The sequence below is a fragment of the Cynoglossus semilaevis genome, chromosome Z (genome assembly GCF_000523025.1).
Source record: "Cynoglossus semilaevis isolate Cse_v1.0 chromosome Z, Cse_v1.0, whole genome shotgun sequence".
NCBI classification, from domain to species: Eukaryota; Metazoa; Chordata; class Actinopteri; order Pleuronectiformes; family Cynoglossidae; genus Cynoglossus; species Cynoglossus semilaevis.
Window position 1 is genome coordinate 2,138,734 of NC_024328.1, and position 25,604 is coordinate 2,164,337.

A 25,604-nucleotide genomic window follows, 5' to 3' on the forward strand; every position below is an offset into this window, starting at 1 on the left:
GAAGTTGTAATGAAACTGAGGACACAGATGTGAGCTGCTCTGGTCTTCTTAAATCATCATCGCCATCTTCATCCTCATCACTGCAGCAGGTTTCTCTGAGTTTCACATACTGTCTTGGAACAGGAAATAATATATATTTTTAAAATTCTCAGGATTTTTTTTTTATCATTTTATTTTATTGGATTTTCTGTTGTCTTCATTTAAATCTGTGGGAAAGCAACAAGTGAAGAAGTGCAGGTGAGTCTGAATTTATTCCCTTGAACAATCAACAAAAACAAACACATCAGATTTTACGTGCTACCTTACATTGACTGAAACATTTATAAGTCAATACATTGATTGTTTATTCACCAATGACTTGTTAAATAGATTCACATTTGTAGCAAATGACCTAACCTAGCTCTTCAAGCTATATATGAATCCAAATATTTTAAATTTGTCAGTCACAAAATTGGCTTTTTTTGTCAGAAAACTGTTCTCTCACAGAAAAATAGCCAACAATGTCTTCAACAATATTTTCATGTCATATCTGTCAAATGTAGGAGTTAGAGAAACAGAAAACTTTCTGAAACTCAGTAATGGTTTGGGGACATGGTCAAGGTTCACTGTGCTGTCTGAAAAACATATTAATGATTTGGATTGTACGCCATATTAAATATAATATAAGTACATAAAAAATATACTTGTGATATTTATTAGTACGTAACATGAATTGTTTTTTTAATTATTATTTCTTGAAAAACATATATCATGCTCTGTCTGGAGAACAAAAATATCTTAAGAATTGGAAAAAAAAGTATACTTAAACTTAAGAGGCTTCAGACCGAAGTAGAAAAATAATCCATGTCTTTTGTTTGTTTTTTTTATCTTTGCTATTTTTTTTTAATTATTATTTGGTAACCTGGAAGCTGCTCATGGTTCGACCCTTAAATTGAAAATTTTAAGCCAACATTTTTACATTTTGAACCACTTGTCAGACGACATCATGTGTGTTGTAAATGAATGATGATCCCATTTAGAGGAACACTGACATTAAATCACAGTAGGAGATGCTGCATATGATAAACACCTGACATCACAGGACCGTGTGTTTGGGATTAAAACAAACAGAATGAATTCCATTTCACAACGCAACCAGATTTCTACATTTCTGAAACTATGGAGGCCAATGCCAACAGACTGAGTGACGAGTGAAAAACCAAAAAACTAAAAGTGAGAAGCTGTGTTGTCAAAATAGAGTAGACGACGAGACGAGCAGGGCTTCATAACAGCTCACACTCTGACGTCTGTGTCAGTGTCTCCTCATGTGTCACAAACACACCGCTTTACCTCAGTGGCTGTGGCTTTCATGTGTGTTTTCCTCCTGTGACACATTTGTGCTATTGTGTAGCGTCAGTACAGTTTTATAAGAAATATCTGCCTGGGCCTGTTGACTCTGAAGATAAACTTGTCTGAAGTTTGGCCAGAAACACAGCTACATGAAGCCAAGTCCAGCAAACTTTTGAAATGCTGGTGCTCTTCAGGCCTTGATCTAGTATACAAAATATGAATAAAAACTCAACCCCCATCTGGGCCACAACCCTCACAAGGTGTGGCCCAGAGAGAGAGAGAATGTCATTAGTCCCATAACTATAATTAAAAAGATTTTTAAAAACTGTATTATTTTCTGGATTGTACACCACACTCAAGTGTTAGTCACATCTGTCCAAAAACAGGTTGTGAAAATAAGTAAAAAAATATGCATTTTGTTTGACAAATATTTCACAGAAATACAAAAGTAAAAAATGTTTAATTTGGAAAAACTCACATTGTAATATTTTCACTTTCTGCTAACATCCAGTATGTTTATGTCACTGTACAGGTGTGTGTGTGTGTGTGTGTGTGTTACGGTTAGATTTGACTTCCTCATTTCTAAAACTCCACATCCTCATTTCTCAGTTATTGCCCCTTTTCATCTACAGTGAAACGCCGTTCCTGTGATTAGCTGTGTGGGCATCATCTGAACTGTCGAAGGAATTGAATCCAACCCATAGTCCGGAGTTTAGCTGAGCTGGTTCTGGAGCAGTTGGAGGCCATCGTGTCTGGACCTGAACAGTAGTGCAGCTGAACCAAGGAAGCGTGAAGGAGGAAGACCTGCCAGTGGTGGATGTTGGTGGAGGTTAGAAGGAGGCTGCAGCGATGGTCGCTGTGACCTCAGCGTTGGTCTCACCATGCCTGAAGACCCCATCGCCTCCGTCCTCTACATCATCCTGGAGCTGCTGATCGCTGGCTTCTCTGTGCTGGGAAATGTGCTGGTCTGCTGGGCCGTCTGCCTCAACAGTAATCTGCAGAGCATCACCAACTTCTTCGTGGTGTCACTGGCAGTGGCCGACATCGCCGTGGGCGTCCTGGCCATTCCGTTTGCCATTGTCATCAGCACAGGCTTCTGTTCCAACTTCTACGGCTGCCTCTTCATCGCCTGCTTCGTGCTGGTTCTCACTCAGAGCTCCATCTTCAGCCTGCTGGCAATTGCTATAGACCGCTACATCGCCATCAAGATGCCTCTCAGGTCAGTGACTCGCTGCTTAGTCTTCTAGTGACTCTGACATGGTTTGTTTAAATGCAGAGGTCAAAAAATCTGGTTCAGAGAGCTGGAACAAATTTCAGTTCCAAATGGACCATAGACAGGTGTCTAGAACTTGATTAGAGTCGAAACAAGTCAAATCCTGAAAGACAAAATGTGCTCCCTATAAAACAAGTCATTTGTTTAGATTTGAAGACTGGCTGCTGTCCTGTGGGTGTAAATAATGGACCCCTGTGGCTGATATGTTTGAATCAGGGATCAATTGTCATAGAACACTGCCCTCTGCTGACTCCTCAATGGCTGCATGTCGCCACAAAACACGATTATGCTTTAACACACAAACTCGATGACTTTACTCTTGCATGTTTATCAATATTTAACTAAACTATGTGTTAAGAGGCACAAATGTTTTGTTTTTGTTCTCAGAGATATAAAGCCTTTATTGTTCAGTCTCCTTCAAGGCCCAGCACTGAGCTGATCCCACTCCTCCCTCTACCCTTTACTTTTTTTCTTAACAGTGGCTCTGCATTCTTTTTAGTTGTATTGCTGCCTCCTACTGGCCCTACTTAGACCAAAGACTAAGTGACACACTGGAATTAGATTTTATTTTGACATGATTCACTGTTTTTTAAATTTTTTAATTAAAAAAGTATTAGAAACAAAATAGTGTGGGGTTAATGGTGGGGAACCCTTATGATTTAAATAAGAAAAACAAAATATGTGTGTATGGATTATAATTCCTACATTTTTATTTCACACAAAATCCAAATGTATTTATTGTATTCATTTTTAGCTGAAACTTAATCAAATATTATAAATAACCAAAACAGGAAGTCACACAGAACAGGACATTAGGAGGTTTGTCAAGTGTTTTGAACAGTGTAATCAATAAAGAAACATGAATAGATGGGATTAAAGTAAAGCTTTCTTTTGTTTGTTGTTTGTGAAGTCCCAGGCAACAAGGGACACACAATAAAATATTATATTTTAGTGGAAACATAACATTAACGACAAGTCATTTAAAGTGGGTCCAGAAAATGCAGCTCCCCTGAGACAGTTTCCCCGGACAGCCATCAATTCCATGTTGTTTTAATGGTGAAGAAAGGACAGAAACAGTCAAATAAAAATGTAATAATGAAAATAAAATAATAAACAGACTGTCAGATACTACACTGCTGCTCCGCACCTCTAACACTTAAATTTGCTGAGCAGTAAAAGCTGCCTAAACCAGACCACACATGACGACATTGACGTTGTGACATCATCACGCCTGAAACCAGGGAGCTGTGGTCAGATTCAGTCTGTCTTCCTGTTTTTCTACAAAGTCCTTTTGCGTAAAGACACATGAAGGTCTGTCTGCGTCCCTGATGTGGGTCTTGTTTTTGCAGCATTTGACCTTTGGACTTTGGACTTCTGAAGAATGTAATTGAATGAAGCCAAAACATCTCAGCTGCTCTCCCACACTGTGCTGCAGGACAACTCAAAATAGACTCTTTCTGGAAGACCCTGTTTGTTTATCCTTCCTCTTCCAGTTCCGGCGTTTAGAAGTGGTGCCACGCAGAAATTAAAATACAAACTCTGGTTATTCACAAAGCCTTTGTAGTAGTAATAAAATAAAATTCATAAAATTATTGTGGGGAGCTCATTCATGGGGCCTGGCTTCATCTTTCCTATGTCTGCATCCAAAGAGAAACTTATGTCATGTCCAGACTCAAGTAAAGAAGGTCTCCATGAAGGTCCAAGGACGCTCCAACTGTAATTCAACTCGTCCTGTCACGCTCCTGTTCAGTCTCTAGGTATCATACCAGTGCCTTGCATTTGAACATATTTATAACAACCATTTTTGTCACTGATGATGTAAATACAATTTTGTAAAGTACTCAAACTTTTTAAAGGACTATATACTCCCTTATTCATCACACAATGTGGAGGCGCCATTGAGTATGTGTTTCCCCTGGGGCTACGACTGATTTGTTTGTTTTCTCTCCTTCATCAGGTACAATGGTTTGGTGACTGGTCAACGAGCCAGAGGCATCATCGCCATCTGCTGGGTATTGTCCATCATTATTGGTCTGACACCGATGATGGGCTGGCATAAGGAGACCCCGACAAAGACAACACATATGAACAACAGCACCTGCGCCCCCGGCCTGATGAAATGTCTGTTTGAGAAGGTAGTGACCATGGATTACATGGTCTACTTCAACTTCTTCGGCTGCGTCCTGATTCCGCTGCTGCTAATGTTGGCTATATACCTGCGCATCTTCATGGCTGCTCGTCACCAGCTCAAGCTAATGGAGTTGAAGGCGGTTCACGGGGAGAAGTCTCGCTCCACACTACAGAAGGAAGTTCACGCGGCCAAATCTCTGGCTATCATTGTCGGTTTGTTTGCCGTCTGTTGGCTGCCCCTGCATATCATCAACTGCTTCACCCTCTTCTGCCCTCGGTGTGATCCATCCTCCCCCTTTGTCAAGTACCTGGCCATTATCCTCTCTCACGCCAATTCCGTGGTCAACCCGTTCATCTACGCCTACCGAATCCGGGAGTTCCGACAAACATTCCGCAGAATTATCCGGCGCCACATCCTGGGTCAGCAGGAGCTGCTGGAGGGCAGCGGCAGTAAACGCATGTCCACCCACAACAGCACCTCAGACTCCATCAGACTCAGGACTAACGGCCTGAGTGTTGGACCCGTCTCCGAGCACCGTGGCAGCAGCAGCTGTATAAGCTCCTACCACTGTCCTTCCCACATCTCCCCAGTAGGGGGAGGACTGGTGGCAGTGTCCTGTCTCCCTCTGTCAGTGGTCATTTCTAACAGTCCACAGACAGAGCTGTGTCCACTGCAGGTCTTCACTCAAACTCACGTCCAAACTGGTCTTCACCTCCAGCATGTATAGCAGCAGAAGTATACAACTGAAAATGTCCTGACCTCGAAGGCATCACCTGACCCAAACACTGATTTTAGTCCCGAGTCTTAATTCAAATGTGATCTCTGTTAGCTGACAACGACTGCAAACTTGACTACCATAACTGAAACCTGAGTCCTCTGTCTGCTCTTGTTATTTAAAATAACAGTCTACAGTCATCTGGTCTGTCTCATGACATTCATCTAATGTTTTATTTTCATTTTCACAAGTCCAATTCCACTCTCCAGAGAAGCTGAAGTACCTAGCAGCAGGTAAGCTGGTGATAAACAGACAGCACTAAAGAGAAGAAGTCACAGATCTGGATGTTTCCATTTCTGTAGAACTCTGTGTTTGGTACGTCATTGTTCCAGCTGCAGCAGCAAAACAGAAGTGAGCTCTGTATAGATTTTAGACTGTGTGCTATTTCCGCTCACACACACTCACACTCATGCAAACACGTGTGTCAGTAGATGTGTAAAAAACCTCAGAGGTTGGTAATGTGAAACTGATCGGTACCTTGTACTTGTGACTTGAATTGTTCTTATTTAAGTTGAACTCAATTTAAAAAGTTGGAGGACTAAAAATGCTCTTAAAATACAATTCAAACTATAAACTAAACTGTTTTTGAGTGATTCAGTTAAACAAATATGTAGTTCTCGTTGTGTTCCCTGAGAAGATGTCCTCTTTGACTTCTTTTACCAGATCAGTCACTGCTCCTGTGTTTCGACAAAAAAGAAGTCCACGGCCTTCTGTGAGAAAGGGGTCAGTACATCTTGTCAAACTGTAAAAGGATTTTGTTAGTTAATTTTTCTGATGACTTCCTCCTTCGTTCTGAGCAGCTATTCTGTGTTTGGAGTTCGGCACTGAATAAAAAAAAATGATGATGTGTTTTTAAAGTCAACCCAGTCGTGTTTGCATTCACTGATGAGCACAGACTGTCCTCATGACTCCCGGGTCGTGGTCCATATCAGATGGAGACACAGATCCTGTTTATCTCATTCAGAAACATGGTCAGTGGAGCAGTCACACCATCTGAGGAGGTCTTTATTTTCCCAGCTCTTATTTAGCTTCCCCATGTGAGTTCAGGTTACAGGGCTCAGAGACATCTTTTTGAAAGTTTCCCCCGTGGGTGTTTGAATGTTTTTTTTAAAGATTCACTACAGAAGCTTCTGGAGTCTCTGCTGCCGCTGCTGTCTGCGGAGGCCGTGTCTTCTCCTCTCAGTTGGATACTTAAAGTCACGATGAGGTTTTTGTGCCCTAAGAATCCATATTTGGAAAATAACATTTTATCTAATATCCCGAGTATTTATGAAAACAGCATTAAAGGACTGCTCTAAAAAACATTCTTCTGTTTAACTTAATTATTCATTCTATTTCTCTTTATTCTAGTCTTGGTGATCACTGAGAGTCTTTTTGTTCATGAAGGATTAACTTATTTGGACACTTTTAATTGAATATAGGTGTAAATGTGAACTGACTGAGGGTGTAGCTGAGGGTGTAGCTCTCCCTGACCCCACACTGGGACTGTCTGTCTTTAATGACATCAGGCTGAAGGTAAACCTTGGTTCAGTCCAGCAGTGTTAAAGCCAAACATGGATTGGTTCCAGTGTTTGGCGGGAAACGATAAAACCCTTCTTTTTTGTTCTTTGGTTAGTTTTGACGTCACTGTGTAAAAAGTAGCAGCAGAGTCCAGGGTTTCCACAGCAGTAAAGCCTGCGTCTGTGGAGAAACTCCATGGACACCAGAAACACTGAGCCTCATTCAGGGGTTTTATGGACCTCAGCTTAGAAGAGATCCAAACTGTGTGTGTGTGTGAGTGTGTGTGTAAGTTTACTGTCTCTACATTATAAAGGTGTTGGTGTTTGCAGCCTCTAACTAAAGGCCAGCAGACCTTGTCAGAAAAAAGTCGTCTTATTTCCATGCTGCACCTCATCAGTGATTGGGCTTAATGGAATAAACTGTTGTGTTGACCTTCTGATAGTTCCAGGTACCAGAGCCAGTGGAATCTGTGCTACGAACAAGACCCGGACATGTTTGTCACTGTTCTGTTTGGAGGTCAGTAAATATCTGGTTCATACAATAAATTGAATTGAATTAACATCAAGATTAGTTCTAGTAGTTTTCATAGTTAAATAAAATGAGTTCATGTTGACTTTTTTTTTAATCAAATATGAACCATGTTAAAATGCTCTGAATGCCTTTGACAGACAACAGAATGGAGTTGTGCAATCTCAACTGCAGGCTGAGTGACTTGATTCAACATATAAAGGGAAAGTGTGGTCTGGACTCCACAGGTGATATGTTCCCTTCTGTAAATGGATGGTCTATATTTTCCATGTGTTTGTATATGGTATGGGAAATGTTTTTAGATCAGTGGGAAACTTAAGGTGCTGGTCTTCTGCTGCCTGATCGTTCACTGTGTGCTTTTTGTAATTCCAAAAAGAATGTTTTCAGTGCTGAAATCACAGAATCAAATATTTAAATATATAGATGAAGTCAGCAGCAGGTGTGAATAGGTAGGAAGTCTGTACTGGCTGAAACTGGTGGTACACTGATAATGTATAGATGAAATAATGTGTGTAGAGTGTGTGGACCTGATGGACAGCAGTGGTGCAGTGATGAACCTGCAGGAGAAGCAGCACAGTGGAGCTCGAGCCAGCAGTGTCCTGCAGCAGAGGCAGTACTACGTCCTCCTGAGGGTCTGCAGTACGTCTGTTCATTCATACATGCCCACTAGTCAAAAAAAGTATCCATCAAATATTCAAATTAAAAAATCTAGCATCTATAATTTATTATTTATATTTAAATATCAGACATGATTTAACTCAGGGGTATCCAGACTTTTTCAGCTTGGGAGCTACTTTTCAAATGACCGGGGTAAAGTGATCTGCCTACATTGAAAACTATAAATATATATTCACTACTTTGATTAAATGGCTGTAGTTGTATGGCACAATACCGTCTGACTCAATACTTCTATGGTCCTGACTTTAGCTCTAGTGATGAGCATCTTAAAATAGAATCAAATCTATCATTTTTTTTTCTTTTTTTTTGTTTCTTTAAATGTAATTTCTCAGGATCTACCAGCACTCCCTTTGAGATCTACTGGTAGATCCCAATCTACCTTTTAGGCAACACTGATTTAACTGGAAAAGTACAGAGCTGGTATAAAGATTTTTTAATTTTTTACCATGCCATTTTATTTATATACAGCTGTGTACAAAATTATTCAACCCCCAATACTGTAAAGGGTTTAGTGAAATCAATATATTTGTAATAGTGTTCATAACGAAATCTTACAACTCAGGTACTCAGCTCCATCTAGACAGTTTTCTTTGCAACATGGTGAAGTCCAGGGAAAGATCAAAGATGTCAAAAGAGAAGTTGATGTATCTTTATAAGAAAGGATATGGTTATACAAAGATTGCAAAGACGTTAAACATTTGAAGAGACACAATTGGAAGCATTATTCATATGTTTAAAGCTAAAAGCACAGTGGATATGTCACCTGGGCCAGAACTCCCAGGTGCCAACCCCTGCTGACTCCAAAGAACAAGAAGAGTCCACTCCAATATGATAAAAACCACGTGGACAAACCACAAAGGTTTTGGGATACTGTACTGAAACAAAATTGGAACTCTGTGGGCCTATGGATCAACAGTATGTCTGGATAAGGAAGAACAAGGATTATGAAGAAAAGCACACCTTGTCTACTGTGAAGCATGGTGGGGGTCAGTCATGCTTTGGGGCTGTTTTGCTTCTTTAGGTAAAGGGAATCTCCAGTGTGTGCAGTGTACCATGAATTCTATTAACTACCAGGAGATCTTGGACGTAAATGTTGTGCAGTGAGTCACAACCCTGAGGCTTCCGTCTCCACATTGGACCTTGCAACAGGACAACAATCCCGAGCATACCTCCAAACAGAGCTTGGCTGCAGACGAAGGGCTGGAACATTCTGGAGTGACCATCGCAATTCTCTGACTTAAATCCAATTGAAAATCTCTAGTGGGACTTGAAGAAGGCAGTTGCAGCACGCAAGCCCAAGAATGTGGAGGCTTTGCCCATGAGGAATGGGCTGCAACAAACTTGTGTCAAGCTATGTTTCACATTATAACTGCCAAAAGATGTTGTACTAAGTACTAAGGACGGATGTGACAAAGGTGTTGAATAATTTTGTAAATGTTGCAAACACGGAGAGGACATTTGTTAGTATATCACCAGAAATATTGTTGTAATTTCAGTTGCATTTGTCTAGTTTAGTCTTTGTCAAGTCCTTCTTTAATCTGATTACAAAAAAGGTAAAATAATAAATGTCAAACTTGCAACAACACTTTATTGAAGTGGGGGTTTAATAATTTTGAACACAACTGTATATACTATATATATAGTGTGTGTATATATATGTGTATATATATATATATATATATAAATTACATAAGACAGATAAATATATGTTAAATCCTATTTAACACTTGAATGGAAACAGTAAAAGCTCAATTTCTCCAAATTAGCTTTTACTGTTGATATTACTGTTGATATTACGTAGGTATATGAAGGTCATTCATTTGATTAATTTTAAATTCTCCACTCTCATCCAGAAGACGACGTCACTGGAAGTCCAAAATATGTTCCTCTCTTAAACAGCTGCAGTCAAAGTAAACCTGAGTTCGTAGGTAAATGCAGCGAAAACTATACAGCTCTCTTAGACCCTCTGCTGGTCTGGTGTCATATTACACTCATTAATAACGGCGCTCTCTCTCTCTCTCTCATTATAGAACTAATGAGGAAATTGTCACACCTCAAGAACGCAGACAAATCGTTAAGAAGAGGAGGGAGAAGGACGCAGAGAAGCAAACCTGGAAACCAAACCAGGAGTAAAGCTGCGCCTGCAAACAACAAGTTACGTTAATAAATAATGATTTCAACGGACATATTTATTCATTTTTGTATTTAATCTACGTCTAAATCTAGGTCAAAATCATAGGAGGTATGTGTTCATTTTTTAAATGTTTCTTTATATTAAAAAACAGTTTATCGTTTTGAAGTTATTTCAATTGTTTAAGTCATATGCGCATATTTGGCGTCATAGAACTTTGGAGAACACGGACTTTCTGAGACACTTCCTGCTAACGACCAAGCAGCCAATCAGTGACGTTCTATGGTTTCCATGGAGAAAACAAATCGCTCACGTCTGGTAGCGATTACACAACAAAACATTAATTCGGCGACGTGAATGTACCGTTTTTGGACAAATTGGGTTAGGTTTTTGCAAAAGAACGTTTTCGTCGTTGGTTAGCCTGAGCTAGTCTTTATATTTTTGTGCCGAACCTGGTTCGCTATCAGCGGGGAGCTCAAGTCGGTATCGTTAGCTGATCGTGTAGCACTTCTACGATGAGTGAGCAACTGAAATTCATCGTTGAACAAATCAACAAAGAGCCGTTCAAGAAAAACTTTAATCTTATCACCTTTGACTGCCTGGAGCCGATGCAACTACTGCAGATTTTAAACGATGTGCTGGCTGAAGTCGACCCGAAGGTAATGAACACATGGCTAACTTTAGCTTTAACATTAGCTGGAGCTATTCCATGCATCGATAGACGACATAGCTTGAGTTGTGGTTTGTTTTGGTTCATATTTGAAAGGATACACACATAAAGACGCATGCGTTACTTTGTGCCGCCGCGTAGCTCAATACATCACACAGCCCTGTTTGTTACCTTTTGTGCATGGTTAGCGACCAATTCGAACAATTCTCGGTCTACCTGGATATACGAAAAGTGGTCTGGTCATATGACGTTCGATATTCTTAATTCATCATATTCAATCCACTGTCAACTGCTGTTCTTGCTTTTCAGCAAGCCATAGATATAAGAGAAGAAATGCCTGAACAAACAGTGAAGAGAATGTGTGCTCTGCTGGGGATGCTCAAATATTTGCCTCCAGGAAATCATTCTGATGTGTAAGTGTAGGGATACTCTGTGTGGATTGTACAAACCATGTTGTCCTTCAGCCATGTTCAAATACACATGCTGTGTATCCCTTCTCGTCGTGCAGGAGCACTTTCAGACAGGGCCTTGTGACAGGCAGCAAACCTGTGGTGCACCCGATCCTCCACTGGCTGCTGCAGAGACTTCCTGAACTGAAGAAGAGGGCTTACTTGGCTCGCTTTCTTGTCAGACTGGAGGTCCCTGCTGAGTTTCTCCAGGATGATGTCATCAATGACACCAATAACCAGGTTTGTTAGTAATCCACATGTTGTTTTCTCACAAGCAGCAGAATATTTTGGTTTTTCCATTATATATTTTTGTATTTATTTTGCATACTATTGCGTTTTGCTCATAGATATTGAAGTAATGCTTAGTTGACCACAAGCAGAAGAGTCTTTACTTTTCTCTCAATTGTATTTACAGTATGAAGAGCTGGTGGAAGCATTTAAGACGTATCACAAAGAGTGTGAACAGCTGAGGACGTCAGGGTTCTCCATGGCAGAAATCAGAAGGGTAAACCAACCACCAATTTAGTTTGAATAATTTCTCAAATGTTTGTGCAACAATTTTAAAATCTCATCAAACCCCGCCTACTAACATAAAGATTTTAGTAAACTAAACGGATGCATTCCAGTTGTTTTAACCCCACAAATCATCAACCCCTGCCCAAACATTAGCAGCTAAAAATGTTTTTTCATGAATGGTATGTAAATAAAGTAAATATATTACTGTGAAAACCTGTTTTGTCTTAAAATTAAATGCTACTCTAAGCACTTACTGACAAAAACAAATGTCAGTGGTATTATAACATTCCTTAATATGTGGTGATGCATTCTTGTCTCTGACCACAGGACATTAGTGCAATGGAGGAAGAGAAGGACCAGCTGCTCAAACGTGTTGAGAGGCTGAAGAAAAAGGTACAGCTGGAACATCCAGCCTTTAGATGCTGTGAAGTATTTAGGAATGAGAACAAGCCCTCAGTCATGTGTAACCAGCTCCTCTAATAGCATTGACAGCCTTACACACATTGTGAACAAGTGTGTCTGCTGCAACGAGGTGTTGATTTAAAGTCGATGCTAAAAAGGTGAAACCTGACTCTGTTAGAGGTGCTTTGGTATTCACAGAGACTGCGTTTATATTTTTGTGCAGAGGATTTCATTATGGGGTCTCTCCACTAGGTGGAGTCAGTGTCCAACCACCAGCGGATGCTGGAACAGGCCAGGCAGCTGAGAGTGGAGAACGAGAGAGAGGAGGCTCTGACACACCAGAGACAAGAACAGCAGAATCAAGTAAACCAAATGTTAACTTTTGACAAGTCTTTACTTCATGTTTTGCCTTTATTTCACCGATGTCCTTTCTCTTAGCTTTTGGGTAAATGTATCGCCATAGAAGCTAAGAGACGTGTTACCTCTCTTTGGGGTTACTGTGGCAGCTAGGGCCAATCCCAGCATTCATCGAGCAACAGCAGGGTGTATTCTGTACAGTTCCCTCATCATTCACAATGCCTCATATAGAGACAAACAACCATTCACACTCACATTTATATCCACGCTCCGCTCAGTGTTCACTAACAAACTCCATGCAAAAAGATCATCAGTGATTTTCTTGTCAAGTGCACAAACCACTTCCACTATGTGCCTGTTTTTGACATTTTTACATAATCAAATTTGGTTCAGACTGAATAAGTTCTAGACAACACCTTTGGCCTGGCTGCCTTGAGATTAGCCTGATGTTTGGTCGATTTTTAAGATCAACTTGATAGACATAAAATATGGAAAACACATTTTATTTTATTTATGTTTATAATTGTTCAATCACAAAAGTCTACACCTCATATCCACACTTTTATACAACATCCTACAACTCTGTGTTTTGGTGACTGGGACCTTACATTTGTAACTCTCTTAATCTAAATAAATAAAACATCTAAAACAGTTCAGCGGCAGGATGTCAACCATTCCTGTGTGTTGACCAAATCCTGATGCCCTGTGATAAAAACACAGCAGGACAAACAATATTTAGACATGCAGGTTTAGATTTAATTAGGCCACTTTTTTGTTTGGTGATCTATTTTTTATATTTTTTCTTTTGTGTTTAGCTGTTCCAGGCAGAACAGAGGCTGCAGAGATCGAAGCAGCAGCTGAAGGACCTGCAGCAGGCGGCAGCTGATGCCAACCCAGAGAGTGAGTATTTCCTTTGCTGCTGCTTGGTACAGGGACACAGAAGATAATTCAGGGTTTTCTCTCTCTCTCTCTCTCTCATTTTCCCTCTAGTCAAATTTGTAGCTATCTTTCTCGTTTTTTTGTTTATTATTTGTGAAAAATATTTTTGTGTCTAACTTTAAAACGGTAATTGATTATTGCTAGGATTTTCGTCACCTATTCTGTTACATTTAAATCTCTGTTACCTGTCAGGCTTAATAAAGCGACTGGAGATGGATATCAAGATCAACTCCTACATGGTCTCTGAGAAACTGCCTAAAGAGCTGGAGGCAATGAGAAACTCTGTGCAGTTCCTTCAGAAGGTGGTGTCAGAACCTGCCATGAGCCATGCTGACCTGCAGGAGCTGGAGGAGAAGGTCAGAACCGACGTGTGTTTTTACAGTGTGACTCAAACACTGTCGTCTTTGTCTCCGTGTGATCAGATATTTTCCCCTTCCACAGATCAGAGCGGTTGACTCTCAGATAAACCAGCTTATTGAGAAGAGGATGATGAGAAATGACCCCATGGACGACAAGATGACCCTCTACAGGCAACAGGTGAAAAGTTTTTATTTACTTGTATTTTTAAACAGCCTGTGTTACACAGCAGACATTCCTCAGTTGGTTTGTTTAAAGAGTGGATGTGATGTAGCAGTATTTATCCGTCTATCCGTTTCCTGTAAAGTCAAGGATAAAAGATCACAGGTCAGATTTTGTTCTCTTTTCTCACAAAGCAACGCTGCTCATGGGAAAAGCCTGGAACAGGAAGGAATACACAGACAAGATCATGTTTACATGTGTGGCATTAAGTTCTAAGGAACTCCTAGGTGTCATAAACGGTGTTCTAGTCTTGTGCCATCTTCCTTCCCTAGAAAGTCACTGTGTTTGTCGTGTTTGTATATCTAACGCAGAATCATTCCTGCAGGCTTCCATCATCTTTCGTAGGAAGGAGGCAAAAACAGAGGAGCTGCAGGAAGCGAGGGAGGAGCTGGCAGCAGCAGAGAAGGAGCTGAAGCAGAGGAGCAGCCAGACACAGACCTTAGATGGAGAAGAGGTTGTCCGGGGTGACGAGGTACAATTTGCAGTAATGCAGTAGCAGAATATTCACCTAACTAGGAATTCTGGAAAGATGGAACTGTAACAGATAATTTCCTCAGTAACAAAGTGTTGTTGTAGTATTTCTTTTTTATTGTTCACCTCTGATAAAATGTGCTCTGCTTGGTTATCTTCTAACAGTGTGATGTAACTGCTGCTATCACACATGCACACACACACACACAGACGCCAGCTTAATCTGCCTGCACACGCGTAGATCTGCAAACCGCACAAAACACAAGAGGCTATTTCTGTTCTTATCCAAACACAGACGGACTCACTGTCTAATGTTACTTATTCCTTTCCCCTGCTCTCCCCCACATTCCCATGCAGAACCATAAATAGAACACAACAGAGAATATCCAGAACACGGAAATGAGCGGGACAAAGTGGTTGAAAGTTGTCCTTTTACCCTGATCTTCAGTGTCATCTGTCTCCTAATTCTAGTCAGCTGAACACATTAAACAGACTGGGGGGCCTTAATACCTTTGTATTTATATCCCATGACGTGAATGTTCTCCCACTTTCAGACACATGGCCTGGTCCACTGTGTGTTGTCACGTTGTCCAACCTGATTACACTGCTGATGAGAAGAAAGAGAGCCAGTCTTTTAGATGTGTTAAAGCCCTCGGGAAATCACTTAGTTCTTTCTCCTTACAGTCACCGTCAGGTACTAACAGCTCCGCATTAACACAGATGCACTGATTGATGGCAGCGCTGCTTCACTGTGTGGCAGAGAGTTTTTACAATCCGCCGTTTGACACACACGAGTGAAATCCATGACGTAAGAACGGCAGAAACCGCAGGTGTGCGGTTACCAGGGTTTTCTCTTCTTCTCCTTCTCCGCTCATTGTTCTGTGGATTCTCTGTCAATCCCTGCGGTCACTGCACGTGAGTGTTGTTCCAGGACTGTTGTCCCTGTGTGGACTTTGAACTTTGACCTGCAAAATATTGGGAGGGGGCAACTGGAGTTGATGTACAACCTGCAATAAGCTCTGTACTCAATGCTGTAGTGACAGAAATATAGCAGATAGTGGTATAAAGTTAAAAATATCTATATTTCTGTGGAGTTTAGAAGAACTTTGCTCAGCCTAATACACATGACTAAAAAATGCGGTGTTTCTTTGACAAATGGATTTCTGGTTGTGACTCATGTCGTTTTCCATGCCTGTGACTGATAAAATGATGGCCTAACATTTCACTTTAGTTTTGTTTATCAGAAGAAATAACAATTTCTGAGTCGCCACGGTAGAACAGTGGTTAGAGCTGTTGCCTCAGTCTGTAGCTGGTTGAAACCCTGGTGGTAACTGATGGTTTGTCTGAGTTTATATGTTCTTCCTGTGTGTGCCTGGTTTATCAGTCTAGTTTTGTGTGTTTTTAATCTCAAACTTTGTACTTGTACAATATTTAGTCAACAAAGTTTCAGACAACAAAGCCAGAATACTGAAAAGAAGATGACCTTTGTTACAGTTTCCTAGAGTTCTCCGTTGTGACTCTTAAGTATTAGTTCCTATCTGCCTGTAAAAAAATAGATATCGTCTCTTACTATTTGTAGAGATAAAAACTGAAGATTCCCTTAAATAATATATCCGTCTTCTTATACAAAGCATAATAATGACTATTTCTATACATTTTAATTATATAATTCTGAAGAACTCAGAAAAACCAGCTTCATGAAGTTTTCCCTCTGTAACAGAAGGAAATGTGAAAAAGTGGTGGGGATGTCGGCTGCACAGATGCTCGGAGTGAAATAAGAAGCAGAGTTATTGACAGGGACAAAAAGGGACTCTGGGTCCAAAGACACAGTTCCTCTGTAGTTATGCTCCATCAGCCCCTGAAGAGATGATCACTTTATCAGAGGTATTTTCCATTCTGCAGGTTATGTGTCATCACATGCTGCCTACTGACTCTGAGAGGGATGACTGCATCTGCTCGTCATCGATTGGCCAGTAACATTAAACCACTTTGACAGCCAGCTCCGCCACAGGATAAATTTATCCCCACTGCAGTCAAATCGCTATCAATCACAGCAATATGTAACCATTTTTTTCTCCTAAGTCAATCCAGCTTAAAAACATTAGATTTTATTTTCGGTTATATACACTAGTTCTTGAATCTATTTAAAAGTGTTTGTTTATAAAATCTGTGATGTCTAAGCCTAGCCATTCCAAATCCCCATCCTGGGTCTGTTTTTAACTAAAATAAGTAGGAAAAAAGACATTTATCACAGTTTCATCCAGGTTTCAAAATCATTTAGCATGTAACCAAGTGTATTCCTTATCTATGTTTAACTTTTGTTTCTAGGGTGTCTTTTATTTAATTTTGGTAAATGTTAGCTGAAGTTAGCTATGGGGTATGATCTAAATAGTCAGCTGTTTTCGAGAATCGTGTCTTTTCCCTGAGGCAAAACGTTTTTGATTGTTTTTTTCTTCTTTTTTTTTTTGAGTTTCATATGGATGATATATTGAACAGTGACACATTGGCCCCTCAATGGTAGAAAGCAGACAGGAGTGAAAAGGATAAGGAGGACAATTATATATCTCGTGAGGCTATATATAGAGAAAAGAAAATTAATTTAGAACTAAGGAAAGCTGACCTCTGTGAGAGAAATGGGCCACGTCTGTGTCTATTGACTGTCTTAAGGCAGCAGCTACAGAGTCCTGTCTTGATTCAGAGTCCCATTTATAACTCCACACAGTTGGGTCTCAAAATGTCTGTTCACATCTCTGGGTCTTTGGTCGTTTTACATCTTTCCAGTTTGTCCTTATTATCATCTTAGAAATCAGTAGAAGAATCCATAGGATCTACAGTATCTTTGATTAGCATCATAACTCCTTAGAGGTTATTATCAATTTTCTCTTTAACATTTCTTTAAAAAATGTTTAGTCACTGGGCATTCACAGAAAATTTGTGAGTGACTGCCGACTTTTTCCACACTTTCTCCTACATCATTACACTATCCATCCATCCATCTATCCATGCATCTTCATCCGCTTATCCGTTACCGGGTCACGGGGGCAGCAGTCTCCATGACCTCCACCCAAATCACACTGCACCGTACCAACCCCCCTGAACCTTCCTGCAGGTGGTGAGTCCACTGGAAGGTATAAACTGCCCTAACTGGGATTCAAACTTGCCCAGGATGTGAACCCTGAGGTTCCACACCAATGACAGAGACTGGGCCAAAGCTTCACATCTTTACACTACCATTTCCTTAATATATGATTAAATAGTGAAGGATGTTTTGAGGACTCTCATCTTTACTTTCCAATCAAAGTCGTCATAGTTCCTGCCATGTTCTGGATATGTTCTTTTTAACAAATAGTTATGTGTTCACAGTTATGTTACTTTTCGTGTGCGTGCTCCCTCTGTGTTTTTTTTTTCTTTTGTGCCTGAGACAGGTGTCTCAGCCGCTCTACACTTCACACACAGTTGTTTTGGGGACACAAAGTTGACAGCGCTGCCTCCCATTATTCTGCTGCACTAATTCCACACTTAACCACGTCTGTCCTTGATGTCCCAAAATACACAAAGAATAAATGTCCACGCACACGTACATACACATACATCCTGCCTCCTAGCTCCCTAGAGGACATGAGGCCTGTTCTGTGATTTCTGGGGCTGTTCTCCAGTGTCCATGTTCATTTATAGCTGCTCTTCATTGTGGAGACGTTTGATTGTGTCCCAGCAGACAGTCAGGGTGGGGAGGCACTCAACAGCCACTCACAGCACTTGCTCTGCCCGATGAAGCTGCTCGCTGCAAACATAGCTGGCCCTGAACCTGAGGAGATCGAGTGACTGTGTCACATCATAGCGTGACCCTCGTGGCCTTTCAGCTGGACTCACTGTTCAATTCTAATCCCCTCTCTTTTCTCCCTTGACTCAACCTTTTGTCTTCATCCATGGCCCAATATTTTAGCCATGGTCATACTTTATTGTTATGATATATTTTTTCTAATAATTTAATAGCTAATATATTGCCTAAAGTAGTCTAGCAAAACAAAAATGTTACCCAGAAATTGCTAAGAATTGTCCAAAGAGTTTCAAAATTGGTTCAAAATATAGCTTGCAGTTAAATTAGAATATAATTAATTAGCAAAATAATCCCTGGTTCTTTTTTGTTAGCTGTTTCTCCTTGTATGGCTTGATCTTTCTTTAACTGTAAACATACTCGTTAGCAGGCAAATCAGCCTAAAAACTAAATTGCACTTCCTTTCTAGATGTGAATGTCAGATTGATGTGAGCGGCGAGCTGTTGACCACTGACACGTGTTTTGCAGCCAGATGTTTTCTCTGGGGCATGAGAGAAGACGCAGCCAGCGTCTCACATTCTTTAGCAAAGTCCAAGCAGATGCTAGAGTTGTTTATTTTGTAATGTGTTAAACCTATAAACAGCATGTGTTTACTGACCAACCCTTCAATGACGTCAATGATGTTGATTTTATTTTTTGTGCCCCTAAGCTTAAACGTTTGGTGGCAAAACTGCGGAGCAAAAGCACCGTGTACAAGAAGAAACGGCAGAAAATTGCGGAGTTGAAAGCTGAGTACGGAGTCTTGCAGCGGACAGAGGAGATTCTCAAGCAGAGAGATGACACCGTTCATCAAAAACTAGTAAGAATGTGGTCATTTTTAGAGCATTAATTAGAGGCTAATTTATTTATTTATTCCCCAGGTAAAGATACACTTGGTCCTAACACTGTTGTATAAAATTCAGCCCCAAACCATCACAGTCACTTTACTAAAGTTTCTAAACACTCAACATATTTTACCTTCAGACGTCATTGGATTAACATCCATTTTAAGATTGGACTGAAAGTAATAACCTGATCATAGATCAGTAGATATTTATTGATCCCACACTGGGGTAATTGTTGTGTTAACAGCAGAGCTGCTACACTAGACTGCCCCTTGGAGGCACCGAGTATGTAGTTCCTCTGGGGCTTGAACCCAGAACCTTCTGTGTGTAAGGTAGATGTGAAAGCAGGTGTGGTAACTGTAGCAGTGTTGTATGTTGGGTTGAACTAATTGTCATGTATCTAGAGAACAAGAAAACCCTCGTACACGTTCCTCCTGTTCTTCATCAAGCATCCTGTGTTCTCCCTACCGGCAGCAGCCTCTCCCTGGACTCGTGCTGCCATATCAGATGTGCTGTTTTCACCTGATCCCCAACATTCATGTAGTTTGTGTTAATGGTGAAATGATAGAGCCTTCCTGGAAATGGCTTGACACCTCAGTGAGATCCCAGCACCTGACATGATAATGGGCAGTCTGACGCAGACAGAGCTGCTATTTCTGAATGCTGCATCTGCTTCTCCTCTTCTGTCTGCGTGCTGCATTCATGACAAGATGTTCAACCAGTAAAGGTTCTCCTGTTGGTCACATGTTCAGCTAGTGACGTGGCTCAGCCATCACATTACTAAATGCTAATGTAGTTCAGCCTAGAGCTGATGGGTCACCAACCTTTTTGAAACTGAGAGCTACTTCAAGGGCACTTAGTCATACGAAGAGCTACTTGTTTGATACAGACTTTCTGGACAATGTAATAATAATCAGTTCTGGGTCATACAATAGCAGACACTCTTCTTACCATTACACCCATTTGAATATCATTGGAAGTGTAACTGATTCAAAAAGCACAGTAACAGTACAATTTCTGACCCTCTTGTTGACTAGTTTTATTTTTAGAAAATACCTCACATATGCACCTTAGGTAGACCATGTTGGTGACCGCTGAGTGTTAAATGTTTGTGTCATGTGTTTCAAAAATCCATGTCCATTTTTTCAGGTGGTATTTAAGTTTTTTTTGTTTTGTTTTTTCAGCAAAAAATGGAAGCTGAAAAGGGCATATCTGGTTACAGTGACACTCAGGAAGAACTGGAGAGAGTTTCTGCCATCAAGAGTGAACTGGACGAAAAGAAAGGCCGTACACTGGACGACATGTCTGAAATGGTGACCATAGAATAGGAAACAAACATTTTACATGTGTCTCTAGGAAAATCGCAGCTGTTGATCAGGGGTAAAAAATAGTCTGATGGAATTAGCTGCAAACGTCAGGTAAAGATTGTAGAAACCAAAACCTACAAATATCTAAAAGTTTTGCTCAAATGATGTGATGTTTTCACAGGTGAAGAAACTAAACTCTATGATTGTGGAGAAGAAGTCCGCTCTGGCTCCAATCATCAAAGAACTGAGAGCACTTAGACAAGAGTGTCAGGTGAGAATCACCAACACAACATGACTCTGGACAGTCCTCACTTACACACACAATACTGGATGGAGGTAACGATGAAGTGCATCTGCAAACCCATTTAAATAACAAGGTGTGTGCAGCGGCTTTTCAAATGACATGAAAATTAGGATGTTGACATTTCAGCTTTACCTTTTTACATATGATCAACAGTAGACAGATCATGTGATCTGAATGAGATGCAAACTCCGAAGTAATTTTGCCCGCAGTATTTACCAAGGCACTTTCACTAAAATGACTTAGCAGCACTGACTGTCCTGTCTGCATTAGACAGCACAAATGCTGTCGTCTTGGAAGAATAAAAACTATAAGAGAAGTGACACTTCTACAGAGGATTGTTTTTAATGTGTACAATTTTTTTTATGGACAATTGTTGGCTAGTGTTTATTTAGTTGCCCATTTGCTACATGGTAGAATTTGGCTAACCTCTCTCAAGGAACAATTTCTCATGCAGTTGTACTTGTAATAGTACTACGGTGCTAATTCTTTCAGAAGTTTTTGCTGACTTTTGATGCTTAAACGTTTTAGTGTGTGTGAGACCACACTGAATCAGTTTTAAAATCTCACTAATGTTCAAGACATTTTTGTGTCAAAGTGAGTCAAAATAAAACTTTTAACAAAATCAAGGTAATTTACAAATGTCGATTCCCTTCTTTTTAAGGACCAAACCAGTGACAGCGAACTTGCCTTGTGCCTGTGTGTTCTGCTGCCCTGAGTCCATTAAGAGTAATTTACGTACTCCATAAATAAAATGCATGATGGGAAAGCCCCCCCACATCGCTGTGCTAAAGCAGAGGATTACATTTTCCTACACGTGTTTCCAGAACAACTCTTACAGAGTAACGTCTGCTAATGAAGAGATGCAACAGGAAGACATAAATAGACTCTATGAAGAGCCTGCCCTGAGTTAAACTGCTCACACTGCCAGCTGTAGTCTTTAACTTGATACAGTGAAGGTCTGACAAAAGTATTTACAATTTAAATTCCAACATGTTTGTCCAGTGTGTGATATCAGTTCTGTGTATGACGTTGTGAATTCTCATCTGGACAGGAGCAAAGTCAAGAATATGAGGAGAAGAAGGCACAGTATGAAAGCTGTGCTGCTGGTCTTGAGAGCAACAGATCTAAACTGGAGCAGGTACAGCATCACTTTGAAAATGTCTGGTCTCTTCAGAAAATATAAGGCATTTCATATTATAATGCCAACTTATCATGTATGTATATGTATGTGTTTGGTTTCAAGGAGGTGAAATCATTAAGAGAAGAGACGTCACAGGAGGAAAACCAGTATCACTATCTCAACTCCATGATACAGGCATGTATATAAAAGCAGGACAGTGTGACATTAGCTACAGAGGTTGTATTACACAACTAATTTAATAGGCTTTATATGGGTATTCATGTTAGGATTCAATGTCGTCACCAAGGTGAGGTGTCTAAAATTCCAGCTTTGATGCAATAGTCTATTTTTTACATGTGATCTGTTCAATACTTTCCAAGTCTTTAGTTGAATTTTACAGGTCTCACTGCATTTTTCCAAGTGTCTAACCAAGCAGGATACTGTCTTACATAATGAACTCGTCATCTCTGCGTTCCACAGATCACTGAGATGCAACTACAGCGGGCTGCTGAGGAGATGAAGGCCTATGTGTCCTCTGATCCCCAAGAGAAGAAAAAGACCATCAGGTGAGCATCATGGTCCACATCCACCAGCTGCTCGCAACCTGAGCCGATCACAGGAAGCTCTCGTTACTACCACCTTATTCATCAGAAGACAACACAGAGTGTCTTGAAAAAGTTGATGCTAACCATGTAATACTTTAATGTTCTTGTTCTTCTACAGGGAGATGTACATGAAGAGTATTTCAGAGCAGGAGTTACTTGGAAAGGTGAAAACACAGTGTGTACGGTGTGACTGAGCAGATGTCATTTATATGTACACGTGAAATCCCAGGTGTCATTCTGGGATTTCTCAACACATTCATTTTTAGGTACCTTTCTAGGTAATTTCTTAAGGTACCAACTTGTACAATAACTGACAGATTGTTGCTACTGTACAACTACAGCTGCTGGTTCTAATGCATGTCTGCAGAAATGGATCATGCTGTTTCCAATCCAAGCATTAATGTAGCTACTTACCCATATTATTGATGCAGTTTTCTTTGTTTTCACTGACTCTGTCTCGTCTCTGTGGGCTGCAGAAGCTCCGTGAGAAGCAGAAGTTGGTACGAGAAAACCATGGGGACAACATGGAGCAGATGAAGCTGTGGCAGGACCTGGAGCAGCTGCTAGAGTGCAAGAGGCAGTGTTTCATACGAGCTCAAAACCAGGCATCTATTGGTCAAGTCATCCAAAAGGGAGGAGAGGATCGGCTGGTGTTGTGAGGAAGGAGATGTCACAGGAGGGAGTGAAATCCTAACTCCTTCTGCATCTTCCCTGAAACAATGAGCATTTTTACATTGCATTCAGATGCAACAGATTCATTTAAACTTTGCTTAGTAGCTCATTTTGAATAACCAGAAATATAAGATGATTTGTGAATCCTAATACACCATGTATTAGGAGGCGTCATGAGACAATGGTTTTTATGTTAGCTAACCAACGGAGACTCTTTTTGGACCACATCTTTAAAGACACTTTCAGCCCTAGTGTCCAGAGATAAGATACAAAGTGGTGCACTTAGGATTTGACCTAGGTTAACTATTTTTGGCAGGGACAACCATGACCTTGGACAGAATGTCTTGGCAGGTTTGGTATTTGAAGAGACAATCAACAATGGTTGTACAAGTGCAGATAAAACGGCTTGTATTGTTTCATATAACTTATAATCCATTATTTCCGTAGTTCCAGGATGTTTGCTAATATGTTAGTGTCAAATATATTTGTTGTAAAAACAATAATTTGTAAAATAAACCTTTGAAGCAACACTGTTTAAACGATCTTTGAATTCTTTATTTTCATTTTCATCCCTCTTCAGCATTTTTTCACCTCTTCTCATCTATTTGCAGACAAATGAATTTCAAAGAAGAACCCAGGTTTTATCTGTTCATCTTAAAGGCCAAGTCATTGTTTAACCTTGTGTGGCCATAGTTTCAGTGTAACAAATTGAAACACTGCATATTTAGGATGCAAATATACACAAACATCACCCTTGTCCCGATTCATACTACAACCTGTTTCCATCCTCTGTACTTTGGATGGTTGACCCTAGATCAGAGAAGACTCAACCACCTTCATTATAGCAACGTCTTGCGTATTCATGATTCACTGTTAGAATCTCATCTGCAAACATTAACCTTTACTAGTATATCTAACCTTATCTGTGAACCTTCATCACTGCAAACAAAAAATAACTCAACATTTATCCCTGAAGTATTCTCACTCTTACCCTGCACTCTCACTGTTTTTATGTTTTAGACAAACCTCAAGTACTTTACTACCACTCCTGATTTACATTTATATTATTCTCTTGATCCACAAAGACACAATGAAGCTTCACATCTTCTATAGTCTTCAGAATAAGTAATTCGAATAAAGTAAAACCATAAAATAAAGATAATGTTCATTGTTAAAAGGAAAGACACACTGATATTCAATAATGATTTTATGACTAATCACTTTGACCTGTCCAAAGTGAGGGCTCACCATAGCTATAGTTCACTGTTAGTTATATTATAATTATAAAGCCTCTCTATGCTTTTTTCTGATGCAACCCAACCTGAAATTGGAGACTAAATCGATGCAAACTCAATGCCTTTTGTAGGTCAGACCAGAATCCTACCACTCATGCCACTCTATCCATCATTGAGCAAAAATGTTATGATAAAGAATAAAATGTCTATAAATCTGTTTGATTGTTGAAGAAGTACTTGATTGTACTTCTCATGTGCACTGTTGAGATGGGACAAAGGGAGTAACATGCCCCCCTCGACCCCCCTCTTTGCAGACAGATCACAGTTTTACCATGTTGTTACCAACAAATGTCTTCTTGGATGTTTCAGGGGTCTCGACATCACTTCCACAGAAACCTAATCTGCTGTTGACAGCCAAATGTGTGGCTCTTGTGCCAAACGGATCAAATGTGCAATGTAAAGGGCAGCTTGCTGTCCAACCGGCCACTGTTAGGATATTATTGTTACAGCCCTCCATGTACTTCTTGGGACCCCATTAAGACGTGTTAACAGACAATAGCATGCCAGTACTGCAAAACAGCTGACAAGGATAGCTGTTAAAAAACACAACGTGGGGTATTAACCTTGTGCCCTCACTGCTGTTGTTACAGTTGCTAAGCAGATCTAGTAGATTCATCTGTAGAAGATTTACTACAGTCAGGAAAGATGATTTGCCTTGGTCACTTTCTGATGTGATATCACCTTTGTTGGTGGCTCTCTCTCTCTGTGACACTCCTGCCGGTGATATGTGACAAATGTACAAACGGAACCTGTTTTGAACCTGGTGTCTTTTAAAAGTTAGCAAGCAGAGGATTCAAAATCCAAGGAAAATTAATTCCCTGGTCCCTAAAGTACTTTAGTTAATGTGAAGATTCTTCTTCTTTTTCTTTCAGCTTTGTCCCTTTTTTCAGGGGTTGCCACAGCAGATCACTGAT

At 40.3% G+C, this 25,604-nt stretch overlaps 3 protein-coding genes across 5 annotated transcripts; all 3 read left to right on the plus strand.

The window, feature by feature from the left end:
- Positions 1 to 23: 23 nt before the first annotated feature.
- On the plus strand, positions 24 to 6,370 carry adora2aa (adenosine A2a receptor a). 2 transcript variants are annotated; one of them, XM_008335702.3, is made up of 3 exons: positions 24 to 237; positions 1,962 to 2,548; positions 4,560 to 6,370. In XM_008335702.3, exons 2-3 carry the CDS (start codon positions 2,211 to 2,213, stop codon positions 5,458 to 5,460), a joined length of 1,239 nt encoding a protein of 412 aa, XP_008333924.1. In that variant the 5' UTR covers positions 24 to 237; positions 1,962 to 2,210; the 3' UTR covers positions 5,461 to 6,370. The 2 variants fall into 2 exon arrangements, with proteins under 2 accessions (XP_008333924.1, XP_024908914.1); XM_025053146.1 differs by lacking the exon at positions 4,560 to 6,370 and adding an exon at positions 3,952 to 4,539.
- Positions 6,371 to 6,950: 580 nt separating this feature from the next.
- Positions 6,951 to 10,450, plus strand: c8h22orf15 (chromosome 8 C22orf15 homolog). 2 transcript variants are annotated; one of them, XM_017030616.2, is made up of 5 exons: positions 6,951 to 7,524; positions 7,677 to 7,763; positions 8,053 to 8,175; positions 10,068 to 10,142; positions 10,245 to 10,450. In XM_017030616.2, exons 1-5 carry the CDS (start codon positions 7,500 to 7,502, stop codon positions 10,376 to 10,378), a joined length of 444 nt encoding a protein of 147 aa, XP_016886105.1. In that variant the 5' UTR covers positions 6,951 to 7,499; the 3' UTR covers positions 10,379 to 10,450. The 2 variants fall into 2 exon arrangements, with proteins under 2 accessions (XP_016886105.1, XP_016886106.1); XM_017030617.2 differs by having other exon boundaries at positions 10,071 to 10,142.
- Positions 10,451 to 10,594: 144 nt separating this feature from the next.
- On the plus strand, positions 10,595 to 23,930 carry ift81 (intraflagellar transport 81 homolog). The gene is made up of 18 exons (XM_008335701.3): positions 10,595 to 11,004; positions 11,325 to 11,428; positions 11,524 to 11,704; positions 11,880 to 11,969; positions 12,308 to 12,373; positions 12,635 to 12,745; positions 13,555 to 13,639; positions 13,871 to 14,034; positions 14,120 to 14,215; positions 14,583 to 14,729; positions 19,213 to 19,362; positions 20,572 to 20,700; positions 20,876 to 20,965; positions 22,050 to 22,136; positions 22,242 to 22,313; positions 22,599 to 22,684; positions 22,842 to 22,887; positions 23,200 to 23,930. The coding sequence occupies exons 1-18, from the start codon at positions 10,861 to 10,863 to the stop codon at positions 23,380 to 23,382; spliced, it is 2,031 nt and encodes a 676-aa protein (XP_008333923.1). The 5' UTR covers positions 10,595 to 10,860; the 3' UTR covers positions 23,383 to 23,930.
- The last annotated feature ends 1,674 nt before the right edge of the window (positions 23,931 to 25,604 follow it).

What these genes read in the sequence shown, in the direction of transcription:
- adora2aa (XM_008335702.3), top strand. Translation starts at nt 2,211, where the DNA reads ATGCCTGAAGACCCCATCGCCTCCGTCCTCTACATCATCCTGGAGCTG. An exon ending in GCCATCAAGATGCCTCTCAG is followed by an intron (nt 2,549 to 4,559) that starts GTCAGTGACTCG and finishes CTCCTTCATCAG; the next exon opens with GTACAATGGTTTGGTGACTG.
- c8h22orf15 (XM_017030616.2), top strand. Translation starts at nt 7,500, where the DNA reads ATGTTTGTCACTGTTCTGTTTGGAG. An exon ending in TGTCACTGTTCTGTTTGGAG is followed by an intron (nt 7,525 to 7,676) that starts GTCAGTAAATAT and finishes TGCCTTTGACAG; the next exon opens with ACAACAGAATGGAGTTGTGC. An exon ending in AAGTAAACCTGAGTTCGTAG is followed by an intron (nt 10,143 to 10,244) that starts GTAAATGCAGCG and finishes CTCTCATTATAG; the next exon opens with AACTAATGAGGAAATTGTCA.
- ift81 (XM_008335701.3), top strand. Translation starts at nt 10,861, where the DNA reads ATGAGTGAGCAACTGAAATTCATCGTTGAACAAATCAACAAAGAGCCG. An exon ending in CCATGGCAGAAATCAGAAGG is followed by an intron (nt 11,970 to 12,307) that starts GTAAACCAACCA and finishes CTCTGACCACAG; the next exon opens with GACATTAGTGCAATGGAGGA. An exon ending in AGCAGGAGTTACTTGGAAAG is followed by an intron (nt 22,888 to 23,199) that starts GTGAAAACACAG and finishes TGTGGGCTGCAG; the next exon opens with AAGCTCCGTGAGAAGCAGAA.